Here is a 12,648-nt window from a genome sequence, read left to right as displayed (position 1 = left end):
AATCTCATCCCTTGTTTTTGTCTTTGCTATCCACTACAAACCTAGTTTTCTAAAGAACAGTTTAAGACACTTATTAAGAAGGCCTGTCAGTTTCCTCCGAACAAACTCTTCTAAGTGGATGGAAATCAATCGACTGAATATATACTCATTTTACACCTGCTAAAGACAACTGTTCATTTTCATTCTTAATTGTATTTGATATTTAAAACCACACCACCTCAACGACGTCATGTTATTAGGCTCTTATAAATACAAAATCTTTGCAATTTACAAATTGCTCAAAAAAACCCCGCGCTACCACTTTTCTGCTTAAAGACACATTCTGTCGCCTGTGCCATCTACGCATACAGTGTTTGAAAGTTGTGTAAATGTCATGACTGACATTTAGCTCATCCAGCTGTTCCCGGTGTGAGTTCTCCTCATTTTTTCTTAGATTTTTATTTGAAAAAATAATTATTGTTATGTGCTTGCGCAACCAGTGTTGTTTTGACTAAAGTTAAGCTAACCGACACGTATTGCATTCACGATGAATTTCATTAAAAGTGCGCTAACTTTAACCCGCAATTTGGCCACAAACTTCACTCAAAGTTTACCAGCAAAAACAAACTACTTGACAAGCAGTTCTGGATTGAGTGTCCGCAATTTCGCCACTGTCTTCACTCAAAGTTTACCAGCAAAATTAAACAATTTCACAAGAAATCCTGTACTGAGTGGTGAGTCTTCTATGTTATCGTTATTATGAACTAAAATAATTGAGTTGTCCAGCCGAGCAATCAATACAACGTGACTCATCCTGATATATTCCAATATTTCTTCGGATTGAGAATGTCTTTTATTGAGATGTCTAACAATAGCGAACTAATATTCACCACCTGCATCTAATAAGACTTTCATACTTCAACGCGTTCCCAACATTCCTCTGTATGGAATGAAAGAAAATCAATTTAAACTTAAAGAAAAGGGATTCAATCAGCACAAATTTAAGTGATTTGTACAATGTCCGAATCCAATACGATTCTGTTTATTTTTGATGTTTGCCTTATTTGCATATCTATACAGACCAGTGGGTCACACAGAACGGTGTGAATACCAGTTGACACAAAAGAAAATTTATTTAAAAGAAAATAAGGTGTCAAAACCGGCGTTATAATCTCCAGTTGAATGAGAATCATTTTCGGTTAAATCCTTTTCTCGCCTTTTACAGTTTCTTATTGATAATATGGAAAAATTTGGTTGACGTCTTTGAAATTTAATTGATTTTTTGATGCAGGTGTGCGAAAAGGAATGTCCATTTGAATTAGTTTCTTTGATTTCTGTCTTTCTATGTTAGATTTAGCCAGTGTGACTCATACCACATAATTGCATGTAGCTCAATAACATGGGAATTCTAAATAGAAATCTGTTGAATTTTCCCCTAAAAGTCTATCGAAATTTGATCATTCGAACAACAGTTACTTGTTCACAGAGGGACAAAACAAATAGGAAATTATAGTGCTACGAGCGCTACACTCTGGTCACAAGTCGCCGTGCTTCGAATGGTGTGATATCCTAGATATTACAGTGATTTTTTTTTCACTTCCTTCGTGCTACAACTGGCAATATTGCCTAAAGACAATAGATACGTAAATAACCATTTCATGCCCGCAAGTCACACGAGACAAATGTAATTTCCTACTTTTTCCCGATGTTTAAAAAAAGAATTTTCACAACAAAGGCTCCCGAAGCTTCAGCTGAGAAAATGACCAGTTTCTCGGCTGTGTTGTGAAAAACATTTTACTGCATGTCCTATGAGAAAGTAGACTTTTACATAGCAATTTGCCTCTGCAAAAATGATCCAATACATGATGTCACACAAATTCAAATCACTGCCCCTCTGACGTCACGTAATTAATACATTCTGGGACAAAAAAAAAACCTTTCATCTCACACTCATTGCAAAATAATGTTATATTACATGCTCCGTGTGAAAGTCGATCTTTACATAGTAGTGTACCCCGTGCGAATCCATTTGACCCATTACAAGAAGATTATTTCCGGTTCATGTTACGTGAATTATTTTGTGACATTCAACTATAACATGGGGAACGTAATGAACCAAAATATATTGGATGATGTTACCCAACTATTTTCATATACTCGGAAACATTACTCTCGTCTGTTTTCGGGCGACTAGCTTCGGTAGCTTCGACAAGTGTAACGTTTGATTATCCGAGCCAAAGGGGAAGGCTACAAAAACACGCTTGTGAGTTTAGTTTTATCACAAAACTTTCACTTCATGTAATGAATTACTTTCGCAGCATCCAAAGTAATCTATTATTTCGTTCATCATTACTACTACAGTTTCATAGTGATGGCATATCTTGCATATTGCAGTGATAATACAGCCATAGGTTCGTTCTCAATATTTCTGAATAATTGGAAAAATCTAATTTGAATGTTGAAGATCTTGCCTTTTAGTGAGAAAATTAAGGTTACATTTAAATGATTTGTACGACCAGGAGCAGTCGGTGCAATAAACGGATCTATTGCAACAGAAAAATAATTAAGTTTTTACTCGACTGATTTGAGACAATTGTCTAACATCGGGTTTATTGCAATGCCATCTTTCACGAATCATTTATCACTACACTACCTCCAAGTGATATATGTAGATAAGATAGTAATCGGATGATGTGAAATTCAAAAAATTCCTTTTTATTAGAATCTCTTTGGACATTTGACTTAACTATACGTGTAGCATCCCTGCACATTACACCTTTGGTTGGAAATAATAAATACGAAAAAATTGATGAATGCTCTCAACAAAATTGTCAATGTCTGCAACAGTATTATGGGCATGAAAGCAAATTCTTATGCGCTCTTCACCTTTAGGAACAATAGGGAAACCGACCGCCTTCACACGAAATCCCCTTCCGTTAAGATATTCCTCAAACGTCTTAATTGCAGCAGCACCACTCAATATTATTCCTTGTATAGCACTTGTAGACGGTATCAGTTTGCCAACAGATGGTAACGAAATAGTTTCACGAAAGTGTCGTATAAGGTCATTTAAGTGTTTTTGAGCCTGGTCAAATCGTCCAAAATTGTTACATCCGCTGCAATAAGTACAGAGTCTAATCATTTACCTTAACTGTCTCTTCTGACTCTAATTGTTTATATGCAGTCTTCACCAATGCTAGGCCACTAAATGGCATGTACGTAGAGAACATGAACGGCCTCGCATAGTTAATTAAATACAGTCGAAGTGTCTCTGATCCAAGAATGACCGCTGTGTATGGAAAGTAACACGCATAACTCAATCAAATCTCATTAGAACGGATTGTTGCTATACCGCCATTACTAGCCAACGCCTTGCTAAATGTGTGAAGCCGGGCAAAGATCTTGTCCTGTAAATTTAGTTGTTGTACCACACCACGCCCATGGTCACCAAAGACACCCGTTCCGTGAGCCTATTAAATCGATGACGAATCAGTCGTTGGCCTCATTGTTGGCCCTTTCTTGTGTCACTTTATATCTTACTTCGTCGACAATTAAATGTCCATTTTCTCCATTTGGCCAATACGAACGCAGTAGCGTTACAATTTCTGTTAACGGTGCCACATCACCATCCATCGAATATACCGTTTCGACGGAAACGAATATATTCTGTTGGGTGTTCTTCAACATATCAATGTGCCGTTTCAGATCGGAAATATTCGAATGGGCAAATGGTATCAGATGACCGGCACGAGAATGTTGCATTCCGTCATGAACACTGTATATTGAAGACGAAACAAACAATTCTCTGAGGACGAAATACGTAAACACTGAAATGTTGTTTGTATACCTGGCATGGATGCATTCATCATAAAGAATTATGTCGCCTTGTTGTGGTATTGTACTGAATAAACTGTAATTAGCATCGAATCCCGAATTGAATATTAACGCTGATGGTGCCTGATAAAAAGTGGCCAGATATTGTTCCAAATCTTCGACATATTTAGAATTTGCCGTTAGAATTCTAGATCCCGTCGATCCCAATATTTGTGGCATCGAATTCAGTTCGTTTAAGTAATCATTTCGCATTTTTGCACTACGAGATAAACCCAGAAAATCGTTTGAACTAAAGTCAATCGTATCGGGATCATCTATCACCAAACGACGCAGCCTCGAATCTTTTTCTCTTACACAGAGCGAATCATTTAATTGTTGTTCCAGATGCGACATGATTACACTGGGTAGAGACGCTTGAAACTGAAGAGCAACACAATCTAACTGAATCCATAATTGTTGGAACCTGATACTTATACCCGCTCTTTGAGCTTAACAATAGTTAATTTCTCAACTCGGTGACGAAAAGTAAAACTTTCTTTGCCTTAATTACCCGATGCCACATACACAGATTTTCTCAAAAAACGTTTTGTTTTTCGTCACTGAGTTATTTATGCAACCAAGTACCTAAAAATGACGATTTTCATACGACGTTTTGTTCTAAAAAGCTAGCGAAGGTTTTCTTCTCACCACTGAATTGAGAAAAACATCCTCTCTCGCAAAAAAAAACAACGTAGCCGAAGAAACCAATGAAAGTGTAAAACAGGTATGGTGTATCGTCCAATGAAAGTGTAAAACAGGTATGGTCTATTACCCGCCCAGAGGACATAACAATTTGATTTCCGTCATGAAACGCACTCATTTACATATTATTTTGACACAATTTGTGAGTGCGTTTAAGATGAATTTTTCGATTGGCCATACCTGTTCTGTACTTTCATTGGTATCGTCCGCCCCAAGGGTAAAAAATTTGATTTACACAGTCAAACGCATTCATTTTCATATTATTTTGACATAAATTATGAAAACGTTTAAGACGAATTGGCTGTACTCAGTACAGCAGGGCCTTTTTTTTAGAAACTTTTAGAGAAAATCGAGAAATTCAAGAAACTTTGAGAAATTCAAGAAACTTCGAGAAATTCAAGAAATTTCGAGAAATATTTCTTGAATTTCTCAAAGTTTCTTGAATTTCTCGAATTCAAGAAATTTCAAGAAATTCCAGAAAATTCAAGAAATTCGAGAAACTTCGAGAAATTCAAGAAATTTCAAGAAACTAATTTCTCAAGTTTCTTGAAGTTTCTCGAATTTCTCGAATTCGAGAAAATTCAAGAAATTCGAGAAATTTCGAGAAATTCAAGAAATAAGTTTCCAAAAAGTAGGCACTGCAGTACAGTGTACTGTACTTTCATTAAATCTTCGAAATATACTATTATTTAATAATTGTATTGTATAACGACCTTTATTGACACTGCTCTTGAACGAAAGTAGACTCATTCCACTCGACACACATGGGAAAGATTAAAATTCAAAGGAAATAAATACAAATTCGATCAAACAATAATCGTTCGACGAGACAAATGTTGGTTACATATTAAACTACTCCACTTCAAGATTACTGAAACAACCGTATTAACAATTGGTACTTAAAGTACTTAAAAAAAATCAATAAAACTCTTGATAATCGTTCCTCTACCACCTATGTTACACACCCATGAACTCAATATTCAAAATGCCTAATTTAGATCGGAAGTATGTCAAGCACGGTTCGCAAATTTCCTGTTTCTCACGATTAACTGAAATTGATTGATAGATAAGTCATGGTAAGCTTTTACTCATTGCACCCACGCTAATGTGTCACTACTTTATGAACTTGAGCGTTAAAACTCATTTCCGAGGACGAAGTTAGTAATTTAGCTTATTACATCCGAGGCGTTACTCACTCGTCAAAATAAAAATTTAGAACCACTGGTGTACTGTGCTTTACGTGATTAGGCAATGTAAATACATATTTTATATGATCAAAGCGCCATTTACATTGCCGTTACGCAAGGACTTTATCTGATGTAATTGGTCTCAACAGATTTTTTTTCAGATTCACAATGTTTGCTATGAACCCTGTGCAAATTTGGAGCCTCTATTTGGGCGGAAAAATATTCGTTTTTTGATGATTTCCTTGAATCAATTTTTTTTAAAGTAAAACCATTGAAGCACTCAAAAAAGTGTTGTTTTTAAAGAAAAATTTGGTTTGTGGGTGATAACTTAACCCTTTGAGAAACCTTTGTAGATTGTGTTGATTTATATAATCAGCACAGATTTCTCCAAGTGGATTTCCTTTAAAAGAAACTTATTTTTCCGTGTATTAATGGTTTTACTTTTTCAAAAAAAGATTTTGGTTCAGAGAAATAATCAAACAAAAAACGGATATTTTTCCGCCCAAATATAGGCTACAAATTTGCAAAGGGTTCATCACTCTTAATATGGTGACTATTCATATTCATTTATGATGTTTAGAACATTAAATATTTTTAACCTTACGTTTTTGCAACAGACCATTGGAGTACATAAAGGTAAATCAAATTAAAATGATAGATTCTGAGGACTGCGCTTTTTGTTATGATTTTTTTAGAATTTACAAGAATTTCACGAAAATAGACTTTGTCTGAGGATTTTGAGTATTTATCATGATTTGAGCCAAGTATAGACTTATACAGCGAACTTTTTTATCACATTAGCACGGTATAAACGTGTGCTCGCCCAAGCTTGATTACGCTGAGTGCAATAAAACAGTTCAAATGCTATGTAATACTGGTTTTCGAAGCAAGTTACACTCAAAATGATCAGAAACGATCAATTTAATTTGATTTACCTGTATTAGTGTAAATGATGGAATATAGTGTGCTAGTGGACATGTAACTTGAAATGAAAAATGAAGTTTGTTTTTTGCTTTCCCTAATCCTAAAAATGTTTGTACTGTACCTGTTACCATACAATTACCACCACAAACTATCATTGCTTTATTCGGCACATAAAAGTCGCCTTAAGTTATTGATATCACAGCAGAAAAATAAAAAATAAATAATTCCCACCAAAGTTATGAGAACACCTATATCAGCAATTCCCACCATTTATCGCCAAAGTTGTCACAAAATTGGAACCCTTTCCTTTCCGTAAAAGGTAACAAATAAAATAATTGAAAAATATTTTCGAAAAACAACAATTCAATTGGTGCCTAAAATTGTGTGAGCTGAACCCATTTAGTTTCTGATTCATGAAATTTCGCCCATTATTATTGGAAAAATCAAGACATTTTCGTTCAAAGAACAATGTGTAAAAGCATTAAGCTGAGTTTGTATCGGTTGACCAGAAGAGTTATTCGTTTGATTCTATTTTTTTCCCTTTACTGACCAAACAATGGAATATTTTTGAATTAGCCAAATATTAGAATTATCAATAGAGCACTGTTGTTGTATGGGTTACAACATTGGTACATACATCTGTCCATCAAAGAGGACAGAGAGCAAAAAAAAAATAAAGCTGTCAGTTGTCAGTGTTGCGGACCAGGAATCATCCAATACTTTTACGAAATATATCAAAACTCATGTACGGTCCTTCAGGTTATTAAATTACAAAATATGTTAGATAAAGAGAGAATGACGGAAAAGGATTCATGGAAAATATCTCTGTTATGAAAAAAAGCAGGTGCCTGCCTATGCCTATATACCTATAGTTGTGTTCATGAACATGAAATATAGAAACTATGAGACACAATAGAAACGGTGAAAAATATTGAAAATAATTTTGTTTTGTTGAACTTGAAACTATTTCTAAAATATGAATAATATTGCAAACTTGAAATTATGCGATGCGATATGCGTATTATGGCTTATATAGAAAAGGGTAAGAAAAAGTAGCCTTCATTGCATTAGATGGTCGGTCGTGGGTGGGTCAGGTCCCTTGACTGACTGATATTTTCTCAATAGATTTTTGTAATTTTTACAAAAATATCGTAGATTGATCTTGACCAAAGTAGCTCTTTGTCTTGTTTTGTCATAAATAGTTTGCTCCTTTAATTTTATTGAAAATCAAATTTCAATTGTATTTCTACATTTTCAAACAAAAGATGCTGCTAAAAGACGCTGTAAAAACGACGTATTTCTTGCTAAACTCTTGAATAAATTTAAACTCGTGTGAATACGCAAAGTTCACACTCTTTCATTTTTTTTCTAGCATAGGCAGTACGTTTTTTCGGAATAAATCACAGATTATTACTCCAATATTGTCCATTAACGAACTTAGCCCGAGTAATTTCAGTACAAAAGTTTTTGGAAAGTTCCACTCACGAATTTCATTCTTAGTCGAACAATATTTTTCTTAAATCTGTTGATTGTTACTCAAGTTATCGTACTATCAATTGTTTCTTATAACCTATCTTCGATCTTAACCTCAGGAATTTAATTCCTCGTCGGATAAAAAAACTTTTTGGAAATCCGTTGAGAATTACTCGAGTTATCGTGTTATCAAGGAATGAACAAAGTGCGACATCCGTTTAGAATTGCTCAAAATATCGTGGCATCAAGGAATGAACCAAGTGTGACAAAAATTTTCTGTATTTAAGATTTTTGGTCATACATTCCATGTATTTTCAATCATAGTAGTGAACGAAGTGTGACAAACATTTTAGAGTGTTTATCATTTGTAAGACCCATGACTTTCAGTCAAGGGAATAGCGTTCGCCAGTTGTGCATTTAAATATTTATCATTCTGATGGTCGAAACAACTGGGACAATAACACATTGACCGGGGATTTGTGACCATTTTCCATAGAATTGTTTTGTGTAATTTTTTTGAGCAAAAACAGAAAATATGAAAAAATTATGATCTAAGATCCATTTATCAGATATGCATAACACGACGTGATGTTAAGAGAATTTAGGTTTTTACATTTTCTTTTTTATTGTTTATTGCCACATCTGTTTATTTCCCTTCGACCATTATGTTTAAATTGTGACAGATAGCCTATCTGCAATAGAGGAAAGGATTAAGAGTTTATTGCCCGTAGAGTGGTTTTTGCAGAATTTTGAAACGAGTGGTCTTTCTGAAATGAATCAAGTTGTGTCTCATCTTCTCCGAGTCCTTCGAACCATATAAATTATCTGATGACGAATTCATTAAACATTCACTAAACAAAAGCAAATTATGTGAGAGTGAGAATGTATGATCTATTAGTGAAGGGCTACATGTTAAGTTTTTTGAGTAAAGTCATCGAGATTTTGCATATTTGAGTTGCTACGTCTGAAAATCAAACAATATATTATAAAGGCTTGAAGTATGAAACCGGAAACTACAGGAAATTGCAAAAGCTTTGTGGTTGTTATTCATTATTAAGAAACTGTAGAACCATTTTAACATTGAGCTTTTACTACTGTAGTAAAGATACTTAAAGAGGGATTTTATTGAAGATGAACTTCTAAACATTCGACCATTGTACGGCATCGTTTATATGCCTGAGGTCTTGAGCCCCCGGCGTCGATACCAAACCACAAAGATGGTTTACCTCTAATAGGTATTCAGTCGAAAATGACATTTACGGCTATGGATACCGTTATGGAAGTGAATGAAGAGCATGGATATGCGTTTATTGGAAAGCAATATAGGCTAGGGTACTTCCCGGGCACAAAATTCCTAGATTTTTCAATATTTTTATTAATTTTACCAAAAAAATTTCTAGGAAAAATTTGAGGAAATCTAGGAAAATTCGGAAAAATGTTGGAAAATTCAAGAAAATAGTGGAAAATGTTTTTCCAAAAATAATACCTGCTTATATATGAAGTAGGAAAAATGTTAAGAAACTAGTTTTTCTAGGAATAATCAGTCCCACTTATGTTTTATGTAGTTGCATCTTATCAAAGTTACATAAAAATGAGGAACGTGTAATTAGGCGACAAAATGCAACTTTGATGAGACGCTAGAAATTACTAATGATGGCCATTAGCAATTATTTTTTACTTAACACGTAGGGGATAATGCTCGAGTAAAAGTCAAATTTTTGATTTTTAGAAATTTATTTGGAGGTATTCCTTGACTCCCTTAGCACTTTCCGGTGTGCCTAAAGTTGACGAGTCGCAATAACCGGCAACATGGCCCGATAGGCCCGATAAGGCCCGATAGTGGGATCTGATATGACGATTTCCCGAAAATGTGTGGGAAATTTTCTAACAAAAATTCGCCTAAAAAAGTTAAGGAAACTCACCTTTCATACTTTCCAATCTGTTGGCGCATAGTCTTTTCACATCACCAAGGCATGACTGACCCAATAGTAGAATATGCACCTCTTTCTGGAATGTTTTTTTTGTCGCCTTTGCAGTTATGTACCGAGCCGAAAACGTGGTGCATAATCCAAATCGTCAAAATAAACATTTAGGACAGAGGTGCATACGCTATTTTATCTGCCGAGAACAGATATATCCAGATAAACAAATTTGCCCTAGAGGCATAACATCGAGATTATCGTTCTAGGTAGATGAAAGTTTGTTGTTGTTTTGTCGCGGCAAAAGCACAGAAAATATTTCGACATAACTGTGACGCCTGTGTCACTCAACTATTGCAACTTCTCCGGAAAACTAGTTTAATTCAAATTAGTGTCGGAAATTTCAAGAAAATCTTTTTGAAAACAATTGTTGTGTAACACAATCCTAAAAAGTTATAAAAAATGTATTTTCCTAATTAGTGTTGAAATATCGCGATCTCGTCTTTTCCATCGTCTTTTAGGAAAAACATTGTTCCTAATTTATGCTAAAAGGCTTTTTTAGCGAATTTTACCATGCGTTACGAAAATAACAATTGTTGAGCTCTAGCAGCAGTGCTAAACATACTGAGGTATAACATTTAACTACTGTACTGCCGTAAAGCAGAGACCCTCCTCCTTTTCAAAAATGATCTTATTGAGCAGACGTAATAATATTCTTAACGACAGCGTAATCAAGTCTAATAATTCATAACAATGTACCTGAAACACCTGTTGCAATTTCCATTATTTGATACGTGCTTATGAAATCGATTTCAGTTCTTCATTTTGGTCCATCGTTACTCATAACTGGAGATTCATACAGTAATTGAGCGTGTGCCGCCTGCATGTTTCAAAGTATCAAATATCTGTGTATTTACAACTGTCGCCAATCTCTTAACCGCCGTACAATCTCTGACATTAAATCAAAAGAAAAAGGCTAACATTTCCTTTGCGGATGTTTATGTCTAAATGAAACCGTAAAACAAACAGCAATCCATCTAATCAGGTTGTATATCGAATTTGTAATTTCGTGTTTCGTTTTACTCGAATTGTAATACTTTAATTTAGGCCATATTGCCGAGAGTATAATGTGTATCTGAACCTGAACAATCAGTGGTATACAAGAGAAACATAGTAGATATTTGGACCGTGCCATATGTCCGATTATTATTGAGTCTGATGAATATCTTTTGTTAACCTTTCTTAATGTAAATAAAAGAAAAGTAAAATAATACACCTCAAATGGGTATATGCCACATTATACACGACGAATCCTTTAACATCTAACTGAGATGTGTGTTTCGTTTCGTTATACAAAGAATAAGACAAGAAAAGAATGGAAGAATGGCCCCAGAAGAATGCAGAGACAAATATGGCATTTTGTTTTTCTTGACATTGAATACGATTCAATAAAAAAAAGAATTTTGTTCAGGTTTTATCATGTTCTCTGTCAAAATTTCTGTTCAAAAAATATGACTGATTGGTGGCTCAATTTTCAGAATTCGATAAATTTAACGTGAACTGAGCGATGGTAAAACTCAATAATTTTTTGTTTCTCATCTTTTCTTTACAGCCCTCAACCAAATCCAAATTCGTAATGCATCGTCTCTATATCAGATGCATAGAAGGGGACCACACTTTAAGATTCGACCGCCGCGTAAACCATTGGGTGGTGCACCGTTCGCCAAAGGTGTTGTGCTGAAGACATTGATCAAGAAACCGAAGAAACCGAATTCGGCTAACCGAAAATGTGTCCTGGTGAGACTGTCCACTGGCAAGGAAATGGTTGCATATATACCCGGTATCGGACACAATTTGCAAGAGCACAATATTGTACTGGTGCGATGCGGACGATTGCGAGATGTGCCCGGTGTGAAACTAAAGTGTGTTCGAGGTGCTTACGATCTTCCGCACGTTATTAGAAAGCCGCATTATACAAAGAAATAGGACAATTGTGCGTTGGAGAAATGAGGGTGTCAGAAGCTAGATTGTCTTTTGATTGGTTCATCGGTAGACATAAAATAAAATAAATTCAGTTTTCATTTAAAAAATCATTCTGCATTTTGATGTAGAAATCTTTTTGCTTCCAAGAAAAGGTCACACCAAACAGAGCTTCCAGAAGCAGCCTTTTTTTCACAGACAGGCTTGCAAAACGTACTTTAGTTCTATCGAAATGTGGATCAGAAAAGTAACGAATTCAATTGATAACATCATAATCAGATCAATCAGTGTCCCATTTGTTGTCTGGACGTGCAGTATCATCATCAACTTAAAAAAAAACTTCGATAAGGCTATGTAAGTGTCAGGTGAGTAATTGACTTTTTTCCTTGTTCCCACATGAAATACTTTCATCGACTTACACAATTCGGAAGTAGATGCAGGGATTCCACGCACTTACTTTTCTCACTTTTTCCAACTAATTTCAACATGTGAAAAAGTGAGCAACTATTTGCTCGATTTCTCACTTTTTTCAACTATTTTAGGTCCATTTACTCACTTTTTTCAAAACCACTTAAAATAGGTTGGAAACCTTGATCGATTTGTGAAATTTC

General features: G+C 34.9%; 2 protein-coding genes across 2 annotated transcripts; one reads left to right on the top strand and one right to left on the bottom strand.

The window, feature by feature from the left end:
* The first annotated feature begins 371 nt into the window (after positions 1-371).
* LOC119073988 (40S ribosomal protein S12, mitochondrial) lies at positions 372-12,150 on the top strand. Its single transcript, XM_037179905.1, has 2 exons — positions 372-713; positions 11,670-12,150. Exons 1-2 carry the CDS (start codon positions 527-529, stop codon positions 12,041-12,043), a joined length of 561 nt encoding a protein of 186 aa, XP_037035800.1. The 5' UTR covers positions 372-526; the 3' UTR covers positions 12,044-12,150.
* On the bottom strand, positions 2,672-4,272 carry LOC119073970 (8-amino-7-oxononanoate synthase-like). The gene is made up of 5 exons (XM_037179880.1): positions 3,827-4,272; positions 3,520-3,754; positions 3,332-3,449; positions 3,126-3,268; positions 2,672-3,064 (listed from the first exon to the last, which is right to left on the bottom strand). The coding sequence occupies exons 1-5, from the start codon at positions 4,204-4,206 to the stop codon at positions 2,750-2,752; spliced, it is 1,191 nt and encodes a 396-aa protein (XP_037035775.1). The 5' UTR covers positions 4,207-4,272; the 3' UTR covers positions 2,672-2,749.
* Positions 12,151-12,648: the final 498 nt, after the last annotated feature.

The sequence above is a fragment of the Bradysia coprophila genome, chromosome II (genome assembly GCF_014529535.1).
Source record: "Bradysia coprophila strain Holo2 chromosome II, BU_Bcop_v1, whole genome shotgun sequence".
NCBI classification, from domain to species: Eukaryota; Metazoa; Arthropoda; class Insecta; order Diptera; family Sciaridae; genus Bradysia; species Bradysia coprophila.
This window is presented reverse-complemented; position numbering and strand designations above follow the sequence as displayed.

Bases quoted from the DNA above. Each gene is read 5' to 3' on its own strand.
- LOC119073988 (XM_037179905.1), top strand. From the start codon at position 527: ATGAATTTCATTAAAAGTGCGCTAACTTTAACCCGCAATTTGGCCACA. The intron at 714-11,669 runs GTGAGTCTTCTA...TTTTCTTTACAG, and splicing joins AAGAAATCCTGTACTGAGTG to CCCTCAACCAAATCCAAATT.
- LOC119073970 (XM_037179880.1), bottom strand. From the start codon at position 4,206: ATGTCGCATCTGGAACAACAATTAAATGATTCGCTCTGTGTAAGAGAA. The intron at 3,269-3,331 runs GTATAGCAACAA...TTCCATACACAG, and splicing joins GGCGTTGGCTAGTAATGGCG to CGGTCATTCTTGGATCAGAG. The intron at 3,065-3,125 runs GTAAATGATTAG...CGATTTGACCAG, and splicing joins AGTCAGAAGAGACAGTTAAG to GCTCAAAAACACTTAAATGA.